Consider the following 26,046-nt stretch of genomic DNA (forward strand, 5'->3'; position numbering starts at 1 on the left):
CTGGAACGCGTATTTCCAGAACACGGTCTTCACCCCGTAAACGCAGAGCATGGCACGTGCAAGAGCAGGGAGAATCTTCAGGGAGGTCTGAGCAACATTCTTCTTTCCAGAACCTGGGTTAGCTCTTCCTCCCCGTCATTCCCTGGAAGGGTCTTGCCAGGGAGCTTTCCGTTCGAGATTTCTCCATCGGGCAAGGGGTGACTGGTTTAGCCCTTCCTCTTCTCCATCTCGTGGAAGGGGCTTACCAGGTCCTTTCCCTCCTCGGTTGCGACCCGAGGTTTTGTACAAGGAAGCTCCAGGAAGATCATGGGTACTTTCCTCCTCTCGGGCTCAAGCACCTTGGCGTTCCGTCACCAAGTTTCGAACTTGCGGGCAAACTCGATGTTGGACCATCTAGACGCAGTGACCGAGGGCTTCCTCTCGGGTGTTTCATCCGTGGATGTCGACAAGCTCAGACACTCTTCCATCCTTGGGAAGAGCTTGTTTGAGCCCAAGGACAGAGACATAGACAGCTATAGTGCGGAGGAAGTCGACTTCCGTTTTCACTCCTCCAAGGCGCTTTCTTCCAGACCCTGCAGGCCTCCGACGCCTCTTCATTCAGCCTCGTCAGCCTACGTTTCGGACCGGCTACGGCAGCTAAGACAAGGTGTACAATAGCAGTCCCCTCCTGTGAGGGACAGGTAGCACGGGAGGCTCTCCCGGGGAGGCATAATCCTAGAGGGAGCGGCAGAGTTCACAAACTCTAGGATTGGCAACCCCCTTTGCAGGTCTCACGCAGGGGGGATGCCTAAGGTTACTCGTCCGGATAACAGCTTCCTGATGCCGATTCCTGCACGATCTCCGTGATCAGCCAAGGATATCGCGCCTCTCTCTTACCATCTCTCCTTCACTGTCAGCGAATCCAGTGTCGCTGAGCCTCTATGCCATGGGGTCAGCAAGAGGTTTGCCCGTTGGGCAGAAGGATCCATGCCTTAGGAGAAGGTCCTCCATAGGGTCGTCGACGGCTCCCCCCCCTGGCTTCTCCAGTCGATCCTTTCTTCTGGGAAAGCATCTGAGACGGGAGTTCCGTCGTCGACCTCTCAGCTCTGATCAAGTTTGTCGAACAAACTTCGTCCAGCGTGGAACAGCAGAGTCGATCAGACTGGTAACGAGGCTGCAGGTTCCATTCCATCCATCTTCCAGGAAGCTCTTGGAATTCAGCCTAGACTACAGGTGTTCCTGCTTAAGATGCGGTGTGGCGATCCCGCCGCGGCATCGCAGGTTTTTCCCCAGAGAACTCTCCCTGCTTTCCTCATGGCCGCTCAGGAGCAGGCTCCCGCCTCCTTCGCTTTTTGGAGGTCTGGTCAACTCCGGTAGGCTTGGGTTCGACCTTCTCCGACACCGGGACAAGCTTCCGGGTCTTTACCAAGAGTGAGGGATCATGGTAATTTGCTAGGAGCCTTCTCTACTTCTGCCTCAACATCTGGAGTATCTAGCCATGATATTGAGTCAACGGCTATACCACGTTGAAAACACCACTTCTCGTCCGATCAGCGAAGTTAAGCAACGTTGGGTCTGGTCAGTACTTGGATGGGTGACCACCTGGGAACACCAGATGCTGTTGACTCCTTCTCCGAGCCTTCCCTTCAGTTGACTGTGGCAAGGCTGAGGAGAGTCGCAGTACCTGTTCTCAGTCAAGGAGAGCTTTCAGCCCTATCTTGGAACGTTTCCTGGGTCTCTTTTCCTCATTGACCCGTCTAGTTCCGAACGGTCGCCTCAGGATAAGTTCCCTGTGAGGCGGCCCAAGTTCCGGTGGTATCCAAGCAACGATTAACCGGACTTTCTGGTCCCTATGGGACCAGCGGAACGTTTAGACCGGCAATGGGTTGACCTATGGAACCTCTTGCATGGGAGTGGATATTCTCGTCCTTTCCCCACATTTGATGCTGTTCTCGGACTCGTCATAGAAAAGGGGGGGGGGGGCATGTTCCGGTTCAGGCCTATATTCAGGACCTGAGGGGTACCTCCCCATCATTCAGGCAGGCTTAGGGGCCGTAGTCTGGCCCCTCTACAGATCCTACAGATCCTGCCGAGTCGCTCCGTGTGCGATGACTTCATGGCACTGGCGTATTCCAACCAGCAGGGAGGCGCATTTTCATCCTTTCGCATCTTGCAGTAGAGATACTGAGATGGTCCGAGGTCCTCTCAATACCACTATCGGCTCGCTCATTCCGGACAGAGGAATGTTCTCTCCGACTATCTGAGCAGAGCCTCACAGATAGAGAGTACCTAGGGGTCTTTGGCCCATAGTAACCAGCAAGTCCTGACCTGGGGGACCTGATCACGACAGCCTGGAACTTCAAGCTTCTGCTGTTCTTCCCCCCAGTCTCAGACCCCAAGACTCTTTGGCAAGATGCTTTCCGGTGATGGTGGGACAACATCGACGCCTGCATCTTCCCACCATTGTTGTCTGTTGAGAATGGGTCTCAACAAGACCAGGTTGTCTGTCAACCTTTCGATGGCCCTGAGAGCTCCGCTGTGACTATATGCAGAACGGTTTCCGGACCCTCGGCTTCCCCTGACGGAACTCCCGGGAGAGCTTCTTCCACGACACAGGCTACTCAAACAACCATACTACAACATCTTTCACGAGCCGTTGCATTGCTTCGGCTTCACGCCTGGAGACACTACGCCGCCCCTCAAGAAGAGACAACCCGCTACAGTCGCGGAGCGAAGGTCGCGTCACCTGCGATAGTCATCCGCAGGGGTCTACCAGGCGAAGTGGAGAGTCTTCTGTGGTTGGTGTCGTGGGAGAGATACCTCTTCCCTTGAGGCCTTTTCTCCAGCAATAACGGAGTTACTGTATTGCGTTTTGGCGGGAGGAAACTCTTTCCCGCTCTCGGCAGTGAAGCCTATCGCTCAGCCTTTCCCTGGCCTTCAGGCTGAAAGGAATAGACTTTTTCCTTCCCGCTGGACCTTTCTTCGCTCATGCGAAGCTGCGAACGTCCCTGCCCCCAGTCGGAGTGAGACCTCCTCCATGGAGCATGGTTCGGACTCTTTAGTCCCTTTAGAGATCTTCTCAAGAACCAGTACGTCAGGCCTCTGATCGTATTCCGTCTTGGGGGACGGTGCTCCTGCTCACTCTGGCCTCGGCCAGTGTGTAAGCAATCTTCATGGTCTCGTACGACTCCGCCCTTTCAAGAGAATAGGGGAAGGCAACATTCAGGTTCGCTCCTGAGTTGTTTTCTAGACTCAGAATCTTGGAGTCCCGGACCTTCGGTTCGGCTCCTTCAAGATTTCGAGTCTCCGTTCTGTATCAGATGACCCAAACCTTCTCCTTCTGACCAGTAAAGTAATCAAGGGTTATCTTTGAGAACAGGTGCTGTTTGTCCTCATGTGCAGGCCAGTTTGGGAGCACAGGGAGGACACGGGGGAGAGTCACCAGTATACCTCTTCAGCTCAGACTCAAGGGCATTCATCTCGACCTGAATCCAGACCCTCCCCCGTCACGTCGCCCTACAGCACGATGTCGGCTACATCGCAACGTCCCTCGCCTTCGAGTAGAACTACTCTGTGACGCAGGTGCTACAAGCTGGAGTCTGGAAGCGTCTGATGACCTTCGCAGCCCGCTTCCTGCAGGACGTGACCTACAGGAGTATCGATACGTTTCTATCGCTCTGTGGTGGCTACACAACAGCTGGTCTAACCTCAGGCTCCTTTTTGGATAGGTAGCAGAAGGTTGAGGGCATTGTTATCAGGTTTTAGTCTGCATGTACGAAAGAAGTATGTCTGGCCCTTACTTCTTTCTTCATCGTCCCCTCTACTGGGGAAGCAGCATCCTGGTCCTCGCATAGCTGACCTCAAACCTCTGCTGGTAAACCATGCTTCCTTTTGTTCCAAGTATTGAGTTAATACTGTCGCGTCCCCCATACCCTGACGAGGTGGTATTGGGAATGTCCTAACCCAGAGTTCCTTCTGGAACTCCAGGTCAACTGCCTAGGACGGGTCACACTTTCTTCCTTCACACACAAGCTTATGTAGGCCACACGTTTCCTTGCGGAGCAAGGAACTTGTGAGGGTCAGGGACTCCTTTTCTCGAGTGCGACTCACTCAGATTCTGAGTCCCCGGGTAAAGCCAAAGCCAGTATGGCTGGGGACTTTCCACCCTTCCTAAAGGGGTAAGTCACCCAATGTAAATAGCGTGGTTTGTATTTCGGTTACGGAACAAATGACAAATTCGGAGATAATTTGTATTTTTCCTAACCATACAAACCTTAGCTATTTACACATATTTGCCCGCCAGCCCTGTCCCCCAAGTCAAGTCCTACCTCTAAGTGAAGTGAGACATTTCACCGGTGTGTGAGGGAGGGAGGGGTAGCAAGCTACCTCTCCCCCTACCCCTGCTAACTAGCGCGGGGTAGGAAACCCTCGTTAAAATCTAATGGCTCGTCATTTCAGATACGCCGAAAGTAATACCCAATGTAAATAGCTAAGGTTTGTATGGTTAGGAAAAATACAAATTATCTCCGTGTCATATTCTCATTGTGGTTTTTAAATTGAATATTGTTATTGATTTTTTTACTGATAGGTGTCCTTCAATTAGTCCAAATTTAATTTATTCTAATTGTCAGTTCCTAACTTTTTCTATTGTATTTTGTTTTTGTTTGTGGTCTTATGAATTTTTATGATAATATATGATTATTTAATTTGTTTTGACAAAATGTAATAATTTTCATTATTTCTCCCTTGGAAATGACATTTGTTGCTTCGGTGTGTGCTGATTTATAAATTCCAGTAATTAGTCAGTAAAATCAGCAGCTATTTAGGTATTTCACAAAATTAGTAAATTTGGACGGGTAATGGTTTTATTTTCTTGATGTAAAGTAATTGCCAAGGTAAATGAAAAAGACATTTGGTTAGCAGCATAATGGTGGCAGACATATATCCCTTTTCTTATACCATAGAAATGGATGATACTGTACTTCATCGTAAATGCTCACCTGTCATTACACGGAAATGAAACATGGAATCTAGAAGCAGTTAGTAAGTCTCTGTGGGGAACCAAATGGTCTGAATATATATTTGGAAGGTAATTATCTTGGCAGTACCATACTTCTAAATCAATGATGTAGCTGTCATCTAGATATCAAATATAGGACATCTTGATGATGAGTGTCTTAACTTACGATTTGTATTTAACAACAAAAGTTTTCCATTTGATTAATCCTGTCTGGTGTAGGGGTATGAGGTTATCTCACCATCATGGCCAATAGGATTAAACTGTTTATGGGGACCCAGTTCTTGATTTTGATACAATCATTATACTGCTTCAGTGAGGGTAAACATATTTTTGTCTATAGACAGCACAAATGTGGATTAGGGTTAAATGAAGGTTGCTTGGAAAGCAATATATTTAGTACACTGTCAGTACTAATCCTGGTAAGGAAGTCCCAACTATGATGGTTTGATTTGCTTCCGAATCATCTTCAAATACTCTATGTCATAAGTTGAGCCTCTTTTTCTTTCTACACCATGATCTATTAAGTAAATGGAGTGCAGTGAAGATGCGTAAAGATTATTCTACTACTAAAAGGTACTAAAAAAAAAGCTAATAAAACCGGGGGTAAAAAGTAAATATCAGGAAAGGTTGAAAATGGCATATGACGAGGTGAGAGTAAGAGAAACTGGTAATTTAGAGGAGGAGTGGAAGTTAGCAAAAGAAAATTTTGTTGGGATTGCAAGTGATGTATGTGGCAAGAAGGTTGTTGGAGGCAGCATGAGGAAGGGCATTGAATGGTGGAATGAAGGAGTGAAGGTAAAAGTGGAAGAGAAAAAGAGGGCTTTTGAAGAATGGCTGCAGAGTAATAGTATAGAGAAGTATGAAAAATATAGAGAGCAAAAGGTGGAAGTAAAGCGCAAGGTACGTGAGGCAAAGAGGGCAGCTGACCTGAGGTGGGGTCAGGGACTGGGTCAGTCATATGAAGAGAATAAGAAGAAGTTTTGGAAAGAAGTGAAGAGAGTAAGGAAGGCTGGTTCAAGAATTGAAGAGACAGTGAAAGATGGAAATGGAAGGTTGTTAAAAGGAGAGGAGGCAAGGAAAAGGTGGGCGGAATATTTTGAAAGTTTGCTGAATGTTGAGGATGATAGGGAGGCAGATATAATTGCTGTTCCAGGTGTTGAGGTGCCAGTGATGGGAGATGAGAATGAGAGAGAGATTACAATAGAGGAAGTGAGGAGAGCACTAGATGAAACGAGAGTAGGAAAAGCATCGGGTATGGATGGTGTGAAAGCTGAGATGTTGAAGGAAGGGGGTGTGACTGTACTTGAATGGTTGGTGAGATTGTTTAATGTGTGTTTTGTGTTGTCAATGGTACCAGTAGATTGGGTCTGTGCATGTATTGTACCACTATATAAGGGTAAGGGAGATGTGCATGAGTGTTGTAATTCAAGAGGTATTAGTTTGTTGAGTGTAGTTGGAAAAGTGTATGGTAGAATACTGATTAATAGGATTAAGGATAAAACAGAGAATGCAATCTTGGAAGTACAGGGTGGTTTTAGAAGAGGTAGGGGTTGTATGAATCAGATTTTTACAGTTAGGCAGATATGCGAGAAATATTTAGCAAAAGGTAAGGAGGTGTATGTTGCGTTTATGGATCTGGAGAAAGCATATGATAGAGTTGATAGGGAAGCAATGTGGAATGTGATGAGGTTATATGGAGTTGGTGGAAGGTTGTTGCAAGCAGTGAAAAGTTTCTACAAAGGTAGTAAAGCATGTGTTAGAATAGGAAATGAAGTGAGTGATTGGTTTCCGGTGAGAGTGGGGCTGAGACAGGGATGTGTGATGTCGCCGTGGTTGTTTAACTTGTATGTTGATGGAGTGGTGAGAGAGGTGAATGCTCGAGTGCTTGGACGAGGATTAAAACTGGTAGGCGAGAATGATCGTGAATGGGAGGTAAATCAGTTGTTGTTTGCGGATGATACTGTACTGGTAGCAGACACAGAAGAGAAGCTTGACCGACTAGTGACAGAATTTGGAAGGGTGTGTGAGAGAAGGAAGTTGAGAGTTAATGTGGGTAAGAGTAAGGTTATGAGATGTACGAGAAGGGAAGGTGGTGCAAGGTTGAATGTCATGTTGAATGGAGAGTTACTTGAGGAGGTGGATCAGTTTAAGTACTTGGGGTCTGTTGTTGCAGCAAATGGTGGAGTGGAAGCAGATGTACGTCAGAGAGTGAATGAAGGTTGCAAAGTGTTGGGGGCAGTTAAGTGAGTAGTAAAAAATAGAGGATTGGGCATGAATGTAAAGAGAGTTCTGTATGAGAAAGTGATTGGACCAACTGTGATGTATGGATCGGAGTTGTGGGGAATGAAAGTGATGGAGAGACAGAAATTGAATGTGTTTGAGATGAAGTGTCTGAGGAGTATGGCTGGTGTATCTCGAGTAGATAGGGTTAGGAACGAAGTGGTGAGGGTGAGAACGGGTGTAAGAAATGAGTTAGCGGCTAGAGTGGATATGAATGTGTTGAGGTGGTTTGGCCATGTTGAGAGAATGGAAAATGGCTGTCTGCTAAAGAAGGTGATGAATGCAAGAGTTGATGGGAGAAGTACAAGAGGAAGGCCAAGGTTTGGGTGGATGGATGGTGTGAAGAAAGCTCTGGGTGATAGGAGGATAGATGTGAGAGAGGCAAGAGAGCGTGCTAGAAATAGGAATGAATGGCGAGCGATTGTGACGCAGTTCCGGTAGGCCCTGCTGCTTCCTCCGGTGCCTTAGATGACCGCGGAGGTAGCAGCAGTAGGGGACTCAGCAGTATGAAGCTTCATCTGTGGTGGAAATGTGGGAGGTTGGGCTGTGGCACCCTAGCAGTACCAGCTGAACTCGGCTGAGTCCCTGGTTAGGCTGGAGGAACGTAGAGAGTAGAGGTCCCCTTTTTGTTTTGTTTCTTGTTGTTGTCGGCTACCCCCCAAAATTGGGGGAAGTGCCTTTGGTATATGTATGTATGTATGTAAAAGGTACTTTACATTATAATTACTCCAATACTGAAAGTCTTTTTCCTTAGGCCTTCTGTAAAGTTTGGAAATATACTCATCAGTACTGTTTATCAAAAGTTTTTTGATATACAGTACTCTTATTTACTCCTGAACATTAGAAATAACACAGAATAAAATAATAGAATGTAAAGGTTCATGCTATGAAAATCCTTATGGTAGATACAATAACATGTTTAATAAAATATGAAAATTATTAATGTAAAAAGGCCTATAATACATAGGAGAACTGCGTGCAAGTCAGTAGTTGAGATTGTTGAAAATATGCCACCTATAACAACTCTTCGGAGCTATTGTTCTTAGATATTTCTTGTACAACACTAAAGATTTTATTACACAAATTACATGAATTTATAAAAGTATTGAAATATGTTGGAGCCACTTTCATGTTGGTGTTAGGTATTAAAAGTTAATTTGAACTGGGTTTCTAATTTTGAGTAAGTAGATGTCATATATGGAGAGCTAGGCTCACAGCTAACATCACTGCTTTGGATATATTGTACACTTCAGAGAAATTCTAATGATATGCTGAGAAATTCTAATGATATGCTGTATATATATATTGAAATATGATTGGTTTTTCGTACAAAGACTTGCTGACCAGATGCCAAAGTTTATTTTCTCCGTATTCTAATCCTTTTCTCTCACTTAAAATTCCTCTCCATGTACCATACTATAAATTAGTGTTTTGTATAGCCAAGGTGGTGTTTTAAGATATTGAATGTAGCACCACATTATGAATGTTTCTGGTAGTTATCACATCTATTGATCTTATGTAATTTAGGTAAATGAACTACAGTATTGTTGTTTTAACATGTATTTTAATTTTGGTGCTGTATTCCTTAGTAGTTTTTTCAGCCCTTGTACATTATTACAGTACTGTGATCCTTTTTTTGTGGTATGTCTGATGTAAAATAACAATAATAATATTGTCCATGTGTACCCATTATTGTAGTACTTACATTAGCCCATTCGTGGTCTTAGAATGCCCTAGACACTGCACTCTTTAGTGTAACAGTCAAAAAAGGCCTGAAGGTCTCCATGCATGTTTGCCTATGGATTCCAATATCCTCCACAGATGGCTACTATAGTGCTAGTGCACTTTAGGCATTACTGAATGGTCTTGCAGCATTTCTTCGGCCACTAGCTATGCTTACATTTTAACCTCCTACTATATCTGTTCTGGCTTTCTTTCTTCCATCTTGCAGTTCAACCTCTCTTAAATTTTACTTCATGAAACATCTGCAGAATTTCCCCCTTTTGCTCCTAGGTGTTGAATGGCCTCCTGGACCCCTGGGCCTGATCACATGGCTCTAATTCATAAAACCATCCATTCTTTGCAAATAACTGTTTCACATTCCATGTATCCTGTTGGGACTAGGATACAGCCCCATGTTTTGGCCCCATGGGCCCAATGTATAGAGCCAGGACCATGACTCCATGTCGTGTCCTACGCGCTGTGTGCCCCCGTGGTCACGGATTAGGTTCCTTGGCTATGCTAGTAAATAGGTGGGACAGGAGTGTACAGACTTGTACACATTTTGCCTCCCATTTGATGGAGGAGCTTCAACATTCTCCATTTCCATTTCTGCCTGGAAATTGGACTGCTGCTGCTCTCCTCAACCCACAATACTTTGGTAGATCAAGTTGAGAAGAGGGCACTGTTCGAGACTTATTACGCATTTGTGTGCAGGGGAAGACTAAGAGATGAGTGTGAAGGGATCTTCTCTCCATGCCTCCAGGCACGAGGCTGTGGCCATCCCTCCGCCATGTCCAGCAAGTAGAAGAGTAAAAATACTTATTCCTTCTTTGCCGTGTTTTGTGCCAGGGATTCTTTCCCTGCTGTTGTAAGCCTTCTCAGACCTTTTTCAGTCTCTTGCCTTCAAGAGGAATCTTCAGTCAGGTTTTGAATATTAGGGTGTATACACTAGACCACCTTCAAGGCCTTTAAGCTACAGGAGAACCCACAAGTCTCTTGATTGCCTTTGTGTTTGGTCTTGTGGTGGCTGTTCAGGTAGTTGTGTAGCAAGCCTCCCATGTGGGATGGTAAGTATCTTATCTATGGTAATGGGTAGATGTAAGTCTGGAATGAAGGCAGTATAACTGGCTCTTCTCCACCAATCTTCGTGGTCTTCTCTTAGAAATGAAGTGGTCAAAGTATTACTCGCTGGATCTGGCTTTATGCTGGTAATCTATACTTTTGAGATCCATTCTTTGGAACCTTGAGAAGTTTTCCCCCATCTTCCCTAGGCAAGGGGGAGGAAGATGAAATATATACCACATGATGATCATCAAATGCCAGGTATATTATTGTGGACTGCTATCCTCTGTGGGGTAAGGGATCACTCCTTTGACCATGTAATAATACTCTTGGACAGGCCATACCCTTCCAGCCTATTCATCGCAATGATAGACAGATAGGAGGTTGCTGGAGTCACCTTCTTCGCTCCTGTACAGGACCAGGTAGATTGACATTTCCAGGGAAGAAAAAGAACCAATCACTTCAGTTCCAAAGGGACTTCCAACCCACCAATGAGTGAGTCATCCTACTTGAAGATGGTGGTGTGTATTTTGCATAAGAAAAAATTGAAATTTTTTAAAGTAATTTGTATTTTTCCTACCTATACAAACCCAAGTCCTTTAGGTTAAACTTCTCTCGTCAACCCCCCCCTCTCAGTCCTAAACCAAAAAGACATAAATGAGGAGGTTTTAATAGGTGGGGTGGCAGAGCTCCTAACCCTTGCTTCCACCTGTCACTCAACTGCCTTTTTAAGCTATTCAACGATCGTCCAGCTCATTCTGAAAACACATTCCCTACTTGAAGGACTCAAGTTTGTATAGCTAGGAAAAATAATAGTTAATTTAAAAATTTGTGATTTCTTCTTCACAAGGTCAGCTGCAAAGAAGAGACCTTTAGCATTCTAGTTTTGAGTATTACTAACTCTACTTGGGCTTTCATGAATTATGAAATTTGCTGACCAGCTGCAATAATGCAAAAGTCAAAATAAAGTGTCATCAGTATGAATTTCTGGATGGATGCCTGGGCTTTCAAAGGTTTGTAGAGTGACTTGGCAAGACTTCAATAACAGCAGAAGTTTCTAATTAGGAGTTGTCCTCAAAGGAACTTTCAAAATATTGTTACACTTTAGTCTCATGAGCTTTGCAGCACCCATGTCTAGCCCACAGAACTCAAAAACCTACCTATGAAGAAATTCTGGATTCTCTCGGATTCAGTCTGTTAACATCTCTGCATGCTTGTGAAGTTGAGGTACTGTATTTCAGTACTATATCTTGTGTCTCTTTTGTCTGGTAAGCAAGAATGTAGTATTTTAGGTATTCATCTTTGAAGATCATGTATGTGGGCTAACTTGAGTAATTGGTTACTGATGAAAAAAAAACACAGATTAATACAATTCTTATACAATATAAAAAAATTTGTAGGTATGCAGCTCTTCTTTTAATTATTTTTCTATGTTGATTTTCAATTATTATAGTAACGACTAAAGTACTCAAGGAGATTTCTCTGATATTAAAATACAAAATGCATTCTGCTTGATCTCTATTTTTTTCTCGATAATACAGCCAGTACCTAAAAGTTTAGAGGCTGATTGAACAATATTGACCTATGGAATAAGTATTGTCAGTACAGAGCAGTTTACATGCATGCATGCATGCTACCATTTAACAATGGCTGCTCTTTTTTTTTGGACAGCTTTTGGTTGCCAAATCATATTTCTATTGTTTCCTCATGACACTTTATACCTTTTTTATTTTTTTTTAATATTTTCCAAAACTTTGTTTTGAAATTTTCTCTGTACTTTAATTGCATATTGAATCCTGCTCCAATGGGTCCTAAAATTCTGTAAAGTAGAATACTGTACAGTGTATATTGGACTTTTTTATTTTTTAAGGATTATCCATAACTATGTTCAAAATTCAGCATGTTAATATGGAGCTAACAAAACACACAATGCACTGTCATTGTTGTCTATATAGAGACAGAAAATTAATTCAGATGCACTGCACTAAGTATCCTGTGCTGTAATATGTGCACAGCACTAGATAACATAAATTTATTGTCTAAATCTTCCTTACTTTGGTAATACACTATTGAATTATAATTACCACTAGTGGATTTTTTTTCAGATTCATATAAATCTAGGTTTATTTTCTTTTTTTTCAAATTGGTTCTGGGTAGGTGTTGAATAAGTTTGAACATTTACAATTCTTTGAACCTGTATTTGTGGAGATTTTTAAAGTACATGGTTCTTGGGGAAGGACTAGTTTTTGTAGTATTGTGTAAAGATAAAAGAAACCAAGTTCCACACAGTCAGACCTTAAAATTTATGGCAAATAGGAAAGACAAAACACCAGTGAATGTTGAAAATCTACATATAATTACTGCTTCCTTAATGACTTTATTTCAATATATAACTAAGAAAAACTTATTATTTACAGGTACATAAAACCAAATACAGGAAAGCATTCACAGTGATATTACACTGAACACAGATGAATTCCTCAATAGAAAAAGACAAAAAGACATTATTACATAAGGATCTGAAAATTTGCTTTTATAAAAGTATCAGTCTTAACTTACTCTTCAATATTATCATTATAAAATTACCTGTATTTATTTATCTGTTTGTCTGTCTGTTATAAGGATTACATAAAAACTTCTTGCAGGATTTTCATGAAATTTTAACAACAGATAGTTATTATGCTCCAGAAGATCCTATTAAATTTTGGAGGAAATTAGGATCAAAATTGCAATTCTGGTTATTATTATTATTTTACAGTTTACAGTAGAGCCCCCTGTTGCCGGAGGGGGGGGGCATAAAAAAAATTAGATTAGCGCCAACGTATCCCTGCGTGTCGTAAGAGGCGACTAAAAGGAACGGGACGAGGGGGCTGGGAACCCCCTCTCCTGTATTATAATCCTGTGAGACATCAGAAAGGTGGAGCTGGGGGGAGAGTGACTGCTCCCCGCACTCTAGTTTTGGGGTGTTTGAATGTGCGTGGATGTAGTACGATAGAGAGTAAAAGATGTGAGATTGGAAGTATGTTTCGGAATAGAAGGATGGATATATTGGCTTTGTGTGAGACAAGGATAAAAGGGAAAGGTGAAGTGATGTTTGGTGAAATGTCTGGTAGAGTGTCTGGGATTGAAAGGGGAAGAGCAAGAGAAGGTGTGCATTTATTGCTGAGTGAATGGATGACAGGTAAAGTAGTGAAATGGAAGGAGATATCATCTAGGTTAATGTGGGTAAGGGTTAGGTTGGGTAAGGAATGTTGGGCCTTTGTCAGTGCGTATGGGCCAGGTTATGAGAAAAGTGAAGAAGAGCGGAATGAATTCTGGAATGAATTAACTAGGTGTGTAGAAGGATTGGGCAGAAGGAATTATGTAGTTATCATGGGTAACTTGAATGCTAGAGTGGGCGCTGATAGGTGGAAGGTGTCATTGGGAATTATGGCGTACCAGGTGAAAATGAGAGTGGTGAGAGAGTGATAGATATGTGTTTCAAAAAGAAAGATAAAAACAAGTATACATGGGTAAGAGGGGCAAATGGAAGAGTGGTAGAAAGGGCATTAATGTATTATGTGTTGATAACTAAAAGAATGTTTGGAAGATTGAAAGACATGCACGTGTTTAGGGGTATGGCTAACGGTATGTCTGATCATTTTTTGGTGGAAGGAAAATTAGTTGTAGCAAAAGAGTGGGAGAATAGAGTAGGTGGATGTAAAAGGGAGCTAGTGAGGGTTGATAGGTTGAAAGTGTCATATGACGAAGTGAAAGTAAGAGAAACTGGTAATTTAGAGGAGGAGTGGAAGTTAGTAAAAGAAAATTTTGTTGGGATTGCAAGTGATGTGTGTGGCAAGAAGTTTGTTGGAGGCAGCATGAGGAAGGGCAGTGAATGGAGGGATAAAGGAGTGGAAGATAAAAGTGGAAGAGAAAAAGAGGGCTTTTGAAGAATGGTTGCAGAGTAATAGTGTAGAGAAGTATGAAAGATATAGAGAGAAAAATGTGGAAGTAAAGCGCAAGGTAAGTGAGGCAAAGAGGGCAGCTGACCTGAGGTGGGGTCAGGGATTGGGTCATTTATATGAAGGGAATAAGAAGTAGTTTTGGAAAGAAGTGAAGAGAGTAAGGAAGGCTGGTTCAAGAATTGAAGAGACAGTGAAAGATGGAAATGGAAGGTTGTTAAAAGGAGAGGAGGCAAGGAAAAGGTGGGCGAAGTATTTTGAAAGTTTACTGAATGTTGAGGATAATAGGGAGGCAGATATAATTGCTGTTGCAGGTGTTTAGGTGCCAGAGATGAGAATGAGAAAAATATTACAAGAGAGGAAGTGAGGAGAGAACTAGATGAAACGAGAGTAGGAAAAGCATCTGATATGGATGGTGTGAGAGCTGACATGTTGAAGGAAGGGGGTGTGACTGTACTTGAATGGTTGGTGAGTTTGTTTAATATGTGTTTTGTGTTGTCAATGTTACCAGTAGATTGGGTTTGTGCGTGTATTGTACCACTATATAAGGGTAAGGGAGATGTGCACGAGTGTTGCAATTTAAGGGGTATTAGTTTATTGAGTGTAGTTGGAAAAGTGTATGGTAGAGTACTGATCAATAGGATTAAGGATAAAACAGAGAATGCAATCTTAGAAGTACAGGGTGATTTTAGAAGAGGTAGGGGTTATATGAATCAGATTTTTACAGTTAGGCAGATATGCGAGAAATATTTAGCAAAAGGTAAGGAGGTGTATGTTGCGTTTATGGATCTGGAGAATGCGTACGATGGAGTTGATAGGGAAGCAATGTGGAATGTGATGAGGTTATATGGAGTTGGTGGAAGGTTGTTGCAAGCAGTGAAACGTTTCTACAAAGGTAGTAAAGCATGTGACAGGATAGGAAATGAAGTGAGCGATTGGTTTCCGGTGAGAGTGGGGTTGAGACAGGGATGCGTGATGTCGACGTGGTTGTTTAACTTGTATGTTGATGGAGTGGTGAGAGAAGTGAATGCTCGAGTGGTTTGACAAGGATTGAAACTGGTAGACGATAATGACCATGAATGGTAGGTAAATCAGTTGTTGTTTGCGGATGATACTGTACTGGTTGTAGACGCAGAAGTGAAGCTTGGCTGATTAGTGACAGAATTTTGAAGGGTGTGTGAGAGAAGGAAGTTAAGAGTTAATGTGGGTAAGAGTAAGGTTATGAGATGTACGAGAAGGGAAGGTGGTGTGAGGTTGAATGATGTCATGTTGAATGGAGAGTTACTTGAGGAGGTGGATCAGTTTAAGTCCTTGGGGTATGTTGTTGCAGAAAATGGTGAGTGGAAGCAGATGTACGTCAGTGAGTGAATGAAGGATGCAAAGTGTTGGGGGCAGTTAAGGGAGTAGTGAAAAATAGAGGGTTGGGCATGAATGTAAAGAGAGTTCTGTATGAGAAAGTGATTGGACCAACTGTGATGTATGGATCAGAGTTGTGGGGAATGAAAGTGCCGGAGATACAGAAATTGAATGTGTTTGAGAAGAACTATCTAAGGAGTATGGCTGGTGTATCTCGAGTAGATAGGGTTAGGAATGAAGTAGTGAGGGTGAGAACGGGTGTAAGAAATGAGTTAGCAGCTAGAGTGGATATGAATGTGTTGAGGTGGTTTGGCCATGTTGAGAGAATGGAAAATGGCTGTCTGCTAAAGAAGGTGATGAATGCAAGAGTTGATGGGAGATGTACAAGAGGAAGGCCAAGGTTTGGGTGGATGGATGGAGTGAAGGAAGCTCTCGGTGATAGAAGGATAGATGTGAGAGAGGCAAGAGAGCGTGCTAGAAATAGGAATGAATGGCGAGCGATTGTGACACAGTTCCGGTAGGCCCTGCTGCTTCCTCCAGTGCCTTGGATGACCGCGGAGGTAGGAGCAGTAGGGGATTCAGCGTTATGAAGCTTCATCTGTGGTGGATAGCAGGGGAGGGTGGGCTGTGGCACCCTAGCAGTACCAGCCGAACTCAGTTGAGTCCCTTGTCAGTCTGGGAGGAACGTGGAGAGGAGAGGTCCCCATTTTTGGTTTCATTTGTTTGATGTCGGCTACCCCCCAAAATTGGTGGAAGTGCCTTGGTATATGAATGTATGTATACAGTAGATTCATTCAAAGTCAACATGTGAAAAAGGGAAAGATTGATTCATAGACTTATGTAGTGTTGACTATCTTCATTGACGGAGGTCTGAAATCTCTGATTGCTCTTCGTAGCTGTTACTAGCTGAGATAATACAGGTGTTGTTATATAGACGAATTTTCAAGCCATTGTGTAATACTGTACAGTTTTGAATTTTTGTCTTCTCTTTCAAGACTGCCTCTGTTTTTGCTTTTATGTAAGGGTGAATGTGAATGAATACATAAAAAATGCTACTTAATTGAATTCCAGAGCCTTCCTGTGAATACTCAAATGCACAAATGTTTAGAAGAATGACCAGCTAAAACTAAGGCAGCCATGTGTTTTCCCTTGTTGCCACCATACATAGGTCATATCCGTGCATAAGGCTAGGGGAGTATTAGTGAAATTGGAATTATTGTATATGACAGAGAAGTCTTTGATTTTCTGTTTAATATTAGGTGGTTGAATCTGTTCCTTCCATAGGAAAAACAGCAATGAAATTTGGTAAATTTTGAAATTTATTACAGTGTGAAGATTCTGTTTTTGTTGATGAAAGGATTTCTGTTTTACAGTTTTAGTATGTTGATGATCTTACCAAAACTTTGTAGTTATCCTCAGTTTCATACCAAATTGCTATGGTACTGTATACTGTATTTATTTTAAGTCTGGAAAAGATAGATATGTTTCCCTGAGTGGCCAGCTAATATAATTTTGTTAATATATCATGAAAATATGTTGCTTATGTATGAAAATTTTCATTTACTTTTTTCTTAAATAGGTGACTACTAGATTTTGTCTGTTACATACATGAAATAAAAAGGAACGTACATGGCATTATTGTAAATTATAAATCACTCTACATAAAGTTAACTATTACAGGGTTCAAGTAAAAAAGAAAAGAGTAAAGATGAAAAAGATAAGAAAAAAAGCAGTAGCAGTAAGAGCAAAAAAGCCGATAAAGAAGAGGAAGAAGGCAAAGACAAAGATCGTAGGAAATCAAAAGCTGACCGGTCATCAGCAAAACCAAAATCATCAAAGTCAAGGTTAGTATATACTGTAAAGGATTTTTTCGTAATAGTCATGCCATCTCCGTCGTGAGGCTCAATCATCATCATCATCATCATCTCCTACGCCTATTAACGCAAAGGGCCTCAAAACAAAGAATGTGAGGTTTAATACTACATAGTATTATAGAAGTTTTATTCCAGCTGTGACTAAGCTGTGGATTGATTGATTGATTGATTTGAGATTTTCTGGCATCCTGACATCTAAGGTCATTGATGCCAATCCAAGTTGTGGAATGATCTTCCTAACAAGTTTTGGAATGATCTTCCTAATCAGGTAGTTGAATTGGTGGAACTTCAGAAGTTTAAACTTGCGGTGAAGGTTTTTATGTCGAACAGGCTGACAAGAGCCATGCTTTATACTTTATATATGAAAGATCTGTTTTAATATTGTTACTGATCTTAAGATATTTTATTTTAATTGTTGATTCCTTCTCCTGTAGTTTATGTATTTCCTTATTTCATTTCCTCACTGGGTTATTTTTCCCTTTTGGAGCCCTTGGGCTTATAGCATCTGCTTTTCCAACTAGGGTTGTAGCTTAGTAATGATAATAATAATAATAATAATAACAGTAATTAGTAAGTAATGATAATTAATAATTAATAATTGAATTGGTAATGAAGTAATTAACAGGTGTTGAACGGGGGCTAGAAGCCGCCCTGCCCTCTCTCCTGTTAAAGGCTCTTCACTTCTATCTTCGGCTGTAATGAGTATGGTCGCACTGTTTTTTCCTATCGCTTAATCTTTTTCTTATACTTTTTAGTTTGAATGATTGACATTGGTTTCATTTTGATAATGGAACAAAGCAGGAATGTGAGTGCAGGTTGGACACTGCATCAGTTCTTGGCTAAATTGATAGTAGAATCACTCACTCTGAAATTAGAAATATGATTTTTCACAATCTATCCCCTTTTACCAAAAGTAAATCATGGCTTCCCTTTAAAGGAGGGAATATGCTTTGAGGAGTGGGAAGGGTAAGTCTTTTCTCCAGCGTCATTCTTGGCAACGTGTATGACAGTGCCAGAGAGACTGTTTAGCAATTTGCACTCCTCACTGAGTTTGCTGAAGCTCCTAGTTATATAAACCTGGCTTGGTCCTGGGGAGTAAGCCTCAGGAGAAGGGAGAACTCTGATCGGTATCAAGTAAGTTTTTCAGGGTTGGTTAAATGTGGGATGATCACAGCACTCCAACATGGGCTGGAGGCTCTTCCTTGCAGACCGCCGACTTCGAGTACCTTAGTGTGGCGATCATAGTGCCAGTTTTAGGTCCGTGATCATTAATTGGCAATTGGGTGTCGTTCAAAGGTCAAGACCTCCTCAATTGCTACTATGGTCAAATCTTGGTAGACTGTCTTGGATTTAGTTGACGATCAAATCTGTGGATGTAAGAAGTCTCTCTTCCAGTCAGTCCAACAACATCCTTCCCCCCCTGTACTTCGAGGTTCTATGGACGAGAGTCTTTTGTGTCAGCTCTGTTACATAATTTCCAAAGGAGACAGTGTTATGAACTTCTGACTCATGAAAGAAGTATAGGAAATTCATTCTGTCTGGGGTACTATGATCTATTTTATCACTCTAGACAGCAAACTAGTGGGCCAGCTGGGTGAGAGGGTGACCTGGTACTCAAGCTAGTTGGTCCAGAGGTAGCACTAGCACTTTGAAATGCTTCAGTACAGAGGTCCATGTCACTCTTATGTACAGGCGGTGGTGGAGAAGGGGAAATCTGCTTTGCTGGATTCCTTCCTTCACCCCCACAGTCTCTCTAAGGCCCCTGACTCTTTGAGGGCATCTATGAACAAACCTTTGAGTGTGGCAATTTTTGCAGAATTGTTGGGGAAGAAGGTCCCCTCGACCTTCTTTAGACCCAAATCAAGACTACCTGCAACTTCTAACACTTATAAGGATCCTGCACATGTACAGCTCTTTTGAGGCCCCAGTCTGCTGCTCAGTTCAGTAAGGGCTCTGCTACACGAGACTTGGCAAGCACAGAGGTTACAGGGAAGAGGTTCTGTCAGCAATTTGAAATGTATTATATTTTATGTGAGTGGCCAGACTGGGTGAGTGGGAAGGTCTAACCCTCTGTAGTTGCTGCCAAGTGATGTACCATGTTCCAAAATGATGCGTTGGTTCCCAGTGTCTTCACCAAAGTCCACAAATTTTCCATCAAATAATAACACATTTGCATAGAAGGAAGGCTTCAACTGCTGAGTATAATGTATTGGAGGCGGCATTTCTGGTGTGACTATGTGTCCCTCGACATTTCTCGTTTTTTGTGTTGCCTTAACCCAAGGGAGGCACAGAATAGGTAGCTTTGGATGCATATGTTGAAGTCCCCCCTCTACTGTTGTTACAAGTAGGAGGATCCTGGGATGCTTTTGGGCAATCTAATTGAAAACAGGGCCAAACCGTAGGTAGTCAGTGCCATTCAGAATGGGTACTTATACCTTTTCTGAACGGTCAGCCTTCCCCTTTTCATACAGACTGACAGCGTTCACATCTTTCATCCAATGTCACCGCATGTACTAGCATTGTTGCAAAGGTGAAATGATGCTGGAAAATATTATACTCAAAACTGTTCGAGACAGATCGCTAGGCTGCTATAGTCGACTCTTGCTGGTTGGGACGTCAACTTAGGGCTGGAGACTGTTCATCAAACTCTCCCCTGAATGTGTTTGTACAGTAGTCAGGCAGGATGGAATGGTATGAATTATACTGAGATCCACCCGAAAAGGAAACCAGATTTTAAGTGGATTATAAGAATGGATATTTTCAGGTACCCATTCATTAGTCCTCTCTGAAGTACCTCTGCGTCTTCCTTAATGGTGCAGTGTACCAGTTCAGACCCTGTGCACTACTCTCCAGGTGTTCACTTAAGTGTTCACACTAATGGCCTCTTGGGTCTCTCTCTTATGGGATACATCTTTCAATGTATCCTGATGATTGAGTAATACTGGCATCCTCAGAGAGGTAACTGCTACAGGATCGAGGTAACCTTTTTACCTTTTGTTGTGATCTTGGGATCATTGTGAATTAAAAGTCATATCTCACAACCAAGCAAAGGTTGGAGCTTTGGAGCTTGGTGATAGATACAGCAGCAGCAAGTCTTTCCATCAAATGTGATTACATTTACAAGCTCAGAGTTATTGCAACTATTCTGTCCAGATGGTACTTCCAGTTCATTGCTAATAAGTCTTCTTGGCCACCTTTCCCTGTTGGAGAAGCTCCTTGCAGGGGAGTCTTGGACATATCCTTCAAGATCACTTTAGCAGCATTAGATGATCACTGGTCGGTCTCTCTAATCTTTCAATGGTACCGAAGGTATAGGCTGATCTTTCCTGGTGGCTGAATGAAGGAAACGTCGCTATGGAGTCTCTCAACTCCACTATGGAGTCTCTCAACTCCCAGCCTCTAGACATGCAACTGTTCTCAGATGCATCAAAGTAGGGGTGAGGCTTTCACCTTGGCGACCTGATTGCGTCAGATATGTGGTCAACAGAAAAAGTTCATGTGCATCAACATTTTGGAGTTACAAACATTTCAGAATGTTAGAAGAGGCACTCATTAGTATTGGTGAGCAGCAACATCGCCCTAGTAGCTTACATCAACAAGCAAATAGGCCCACTACATCTTAGCAAGACAACAAAGCAAATTCATTTTTGGGCAGCAGTTAATGCTGTAGATCTATCAGCCAGTTTCATCTAGGAAAGCATATTGTTGATCATGACAGGTCTCAGATGAACCTGGTTGCTCCCAGATGGTCCCAGGCCGAGTGATATCCCAATCTTTTAGCATCTTTAATACAGATGGGAGACTAATTTGTTGATCTTCGTAAAGAATCTCCTCTCAATCATGACTGTGAATGCTACTGCTCATCTTTGAGACTTGTCTTCTGACTTAAGAGCATAACCTCTCCTTGTGACACTTATCTATATCCGTGAAGAGCTTCGAGCTGTCTTGCTCACCATAGGACCTCTTTCTCCGAAGTGAAAGGTGGCCAGTGTTCTCAAGTCTCTTATGCATACCCTGTATGAGCCTTTGAAAAGGTCATCAGGCAGAGTTATAACTCTCAAGACTGTTTTCTTGCTAGAAGTAGCTTTGGTGAGGAGAGTTAATGAGTTGCATGGATACTCTTATTTATTCCAGAAGGGTGAAAGAAAGTCTCTTAGCTTGGTGCCCGAATTCGTGAACAAAATCAGAACCTGTAGACACATGACCCAGGTTTAAGACCCTCTCCATCCCCTTGCTTCATGAAGCATCTATTGGGAATCAAGAGGATGTGCTTACTGTGTCCTGTAGGGGCCCAGCAGTGGTATATGAAGAGAACACAACATCTCAGCCTTGAATGTCAATAACTCTTCCATAGCACTGGCAGAACCAAGAAAGAGGTTTCAAGAACATTCTCCTACTGGCTTTGTAAGACAAACAAAGAGCATACTATTCAACCTTTGAGGGGTTCAAGGTACCAGTTTGAGCTAGAGCTCATAAAGGCAGGGGTATTGATACCATTCTACACTTTAAAGAATCTTCCAATCGAACAGGATGAGGGGGAGGTTGTGGAATACAGTGATACCTCTGGATACGAAAGTTTCTGCTTACGAAAAATTCAGGATACGAAAAGCGATACAAAGATTTTTATGCCCCAATATACGAAAAAAATTTCAGGATACGAAAAGCTTACGAGATCCCAACTCGTCGCCGAGAGTACAGTACCTTTTTTTTCTGGGTATCAACCCTTAATTTAGGTGTACAGGTAACAATACACCTTCACTGATCCAAATGCTTTACATACAGTACCGTAACTTTTATACAGTAGTAAAGAAAATGGACCGTTTTCTTAGGGCTTGGAGGGGATAACTAGGCTATAACTACATTATTGAATAATCTCATGGTGGTTTCTGGAATGGATTAGGCTGTTTTTAACGGTTGGGTTAATTATTGAATGACAGAAATGGCTGCATTGCATGTTTATTACTACAGTTTAGCGTGTTTATGAAAGAAAAGATGACTTTTTGTAAGGCTTGGAATGGATTAGGCTATTTACATGTAAAACGCGACTCAGGATACGAAAAAATCAGGGTACGAAACCGTATCCTGAACGGATTACTTTCGTATCCTGAGGCATCACTGTATGTACCAACCTGTTGATCATCATATGCCAGGTATATTATTCCGGACTGCTATCCCCTTCAGGAGAGGGGATCCTTCCTTTCACCACATAACAATCTTCTTTGACAGGTGAGGCCTATTCACTCTATTCACCCCTAAAATAGACAGATAGGAGGTTGGTGAAGTTATCTCCTTTGCTCCTGTGTGGGGACAAGGTAGAATATCATATCCAGGGAAGAAAAAGGACCAACCAATCAGTTCTAGGGGGATTTCCAACCCACCAGTCAGTGAGTCTCCCTACTTAGAGGATATTGGTTTGTATTTTGCATAGGAACAAATCACACTTGTTCTAACACTAAATACAAACCCTCTGCTATTTATAGGGACGTTACTTTTGGCGAAGCTGGAAGACGAGCTATAAGAATTTTAGAGAGGGTTAACCACCCACCCACTAGTCAGCGGGGGTGTAGCGAGTAGCCCGCTACCCTGCTCACTCACAAAGATAGTTTGAGTAACCACTTTTTGCTTTTGGCTCGGTGGAGAACGGACGTTGCCGCTCTCCGCTCTCCGCCAGCGCTGAATCGTCACTGGCCAAAGCATGATTGTTACTCGTCAACCTTACAATCGTCACTCTACTTCTTTCAACCCTTACAGGTCAGCTCATGATTGGCACTTGCCAGTCCAGGACAATGGACCAACACATGATCGTCGCAGAGAAGACACCCGTCGTCCTCTCACTCGTCAGTGATCTCCGCTCCATCAAGAAAATCTTCCTGCACGCAGGTATAGTTCTGAGGCTTCTCGCCCTAGGGAGACTCGTTCCCCCAGGTCTAGGCCAGTTTCCACTGTTTTAATTACCAGAGCCTCCCTTCCTGAGAGAGAGTCTCTTTGGTCTCGCGGGGACCATCCCCCATCAAAGAACCTCCAGCATAGTGAACGCCCAGTCCCATTCCCTTCCAAGAGAGAATCCACGAGGATCCAGCAACACCCCACTTTGAAGGCTTCACGTTCATCCAAGCCTGAGCTCGAAGCCATACCTGTGCCAGTTGTACCAGGTAAGGGACCTAACACTCTGCCTTTTCTGGCTCCTAGACCTAAAACCCTTAGATGGTATTCCCCAGCTTTCAGCCTTTCGAAGGAGCTTCCGGTTGGCACTGCTTTCGGGAAGGAACTCTCATGGTCAAAGCAGTGCGTCAAGTAGTTACGGGGGCCACTTCCTCCAACGCAGCCGGTAACGAGCACACCGAGGATTCCTCTGGAGAAGTCAGTTTCCATCCCTGGTCTGATCACATACAGAAGTCCTGAGAGCCAGTCCAACATAGGCCTCCAACCCATAGGATGATCGTCTCACCCTTCAAGTGGAAGTGGGGAGCAGCTGAGATGGGTGTGGAAGTCCAGTAGGACTTCTCTCAGGTACAGTTGACACTGGCAAGGATTACAAAGAAGAAAAGGGGGATGAGACATCCTACACTTCCTCGGGGAGATTCTTTGCATCCAAGTTTGAACCAAGGCTCCCAGTCTCCAAGAGAGATTTCTCTGACGTATTCGTTCCGCTTCGCCCCAATTGAGGTAGTTCCCCCAAAACTACGACCAGTCTCCAAGAAGATGGACCGGCCGGCCGTAGTTCCCTCGTCAAGAGAGGAACAGCCTCTCCCCAGGAGGGAAGAACACTCCAGGCCTTCGCTTCTATATGAGTATCTTCCATCCCGTAGGGAGTCTAAGGACTCGAAAATGATTACAAAAACCTCGGCCAGAACATCAAAGCATCCACAAGAGAGGCCTAGGGGTACTTCCCCATTACCAGCAAGGGTGTCGGCAACCTTCTGTATCTGACGGCTTCGACCCACCCTGGGCTCTTATGGAGGAGAGCTTGTGGGTGGAAGACAATTACAACTATGAAAATGAATGTTTTCCAAAGGCTGCAAGTCCTAGTGACTCATGGAAGCAGAGCAAAGGAGTCAGAACACGCCTTCTGGCAGGTCTTGGCCTGCATAAGGACTATCAGCGGGTTGTCTGATCCAGCGGTGGCCCATCAGGAGGGCAAGAACGCAGTCTTTGACCATATCTACACCGCTCAAAGACCTCCCAAGGCCAGTGCAGCTTTTCCTTGGTCAAAGAAGTTGATGGGTGCCCGTAGGAAGGCGTTTGCCCAGATTTCTGGCTCCTCTAGTTCCCACCGTAAGAGCTGATCCTCTAAGCTCCTGCTACCCGTTTGAGCAGCAGAGGAAGTATTATATGTATAATATGATACTCTGAAAATGGGAGACGACTCTTTGTCATCTGCGTATTGGTCACACACGAGTTTCTGCTGAAGGGCCAACACCAACCGTATTGCGAGGACCGTTTAGTACCTTTAACAGTGAGGCATTTGTTGACCGAATGCCCTAATTTTACTAACTTAAGAAATACAATCTGTTTGAGGCTCGAGGTGAGGATGGCAGGTTCATCCTTGCCAAGATTCTTGGACATGATATGTCCTACTATGCGAGCGGAATTTTTAGATTTATTTCAGAAGCAGGTCTTCTGAAAACTATTTAATTATTATAATGACTTCTTAACTTTTATGGTTTTAATTGAATTCTCTTTTTTTTATATATATAATAAATGCTATCGGCGTCAATGACCTTAGATGTCAGGATGCCAGAAAACTTTCAATCAATCAATCAATCTCCAACAAGCCCCTTCTGCTCGTGCCTCTCAACCACTCAATAGAGGCACTGACCAGAAGAATTTCCTTTGAAAGACTCTTTCCAGACTCTCTCTCTCTTTCTCAGGGTCAGAAATCCTAAACCAAGAGAAGGTTGCAAAGTATGCCATGCAGGCTACTTCGTGGCTTGATCTTTGGATGGGATCTGTGGGACACCTCATTAGGACCGAGGACTCGGCCAAGGAACAATGAGGAGATCGATGAAAATATTTGTATTATCAGGAACCAGAACCATTGAGTTCCTTTCCCATCATGTAGTGAACCTGTGGGCGAATATGATTCTTTGGCAACGAGACTCAGTAATAGAAAGGTTCTACCGACAGGTCCCACCCATGGAAGTGACGACACTAAGGAACTCGACTCTTGATTGCTCCTCCCTGTTCGGGTTGAAAGACGTCAAGCGGATAGCGGAGAGATGGAGGAAGCAACTAGGACTCCCTTCTCGATAAGGCCCTCACATCTCAGCCCTATCGGCCTTCTCCGTCACAGAAGAAGCAGCTGCAGGTAGTTGAACCGCCAACGACTAGGATATTAACAACTATGATCACAACATCTCAGAAGGTGTCAAAGAAGCCCTTTCCAGCAAAGGAGTGGAAGGGCTCCAAGTCTTCCTGTGGAGGCAGAAGGAGAATCTGATGCCACACCCGCTAGAAAGGGCAATCCTCTCACTTGTCCACCAGTGGGGAATGCCTGCAACACCGTTGGCAAGGGTGGCTGAACCCTGGACATTCTCTGTGATTCGTTCAGGGTACCGAGTCCAATTCATTCAATCTCTCCTTCCACTGACTTGGGATCCAGTCCCATCAAGCTCCCACGGGAAGGGATCCACGAAGGAGCTGGCCCTTCAGGCTGAAGTCCAGACCATGTTGGAGAAGGACACTCTCTAAGATCTCTTTGACGGTTCTCAGACTTCTTCAGTCGACTCTTTCTTGTGGAAAAGGCGTCTGGGGGGCTAGACACCAGTCATCGACCTCTCAGCTGTGAACAACTTTGTCAGACAAACTCCAG

General features: G+C 43.3%; 1 protein-coding gene and 1 non-coding gene across 4 annotated transcripts in view; both read left to right on the forward strand.

Moving 5' to 3' along the window:
• Window positions 1–26,046, forward strand: part of IFT54 (intraflagellar transport 54) — a 334,194-nt gene that overhangs the window by 123,713 nt on the left and 184,435 nt on the right. For all 3 annotated transcript variants that reach the window (XM_068358769.1, XM_068358771.1, XM_068358770.1), the window contains one exon: window positions 17,041–17,204. In XM_068358769.1, coding sequence (XP_068214870.1) covers window positions 17,041–17,204 — 164 coding nt within the window. The remainder of the gene's footprint in view (window positions 1–17,040; window positions 17,205–26,046) is intronic.
• Window positions 1,488–1,606, forward strand: LOC137628036 (5S ribosomal RNA). Its single transcript, XR_011041324.1, has one exon. It is a non-coding gene; the product is annotated as a 5S ribosomal RNA (ribosomal RNA).

Source organism: Palaemon carinicauda, chromosome 35, assembly GCF_036898095.1.
Source record: "Palaemon carinicauda isolate YSFRI2023 chromosome 35, ASM3689809v2, whole genome shotgun sequence".
Classification (NCBI taxonomy): Eukaryota; Metazoa; Arthropoda; class Malacostraca; order Decapoda; family Palaemonidae; genus Palaemon; species Palaemon carinicauda.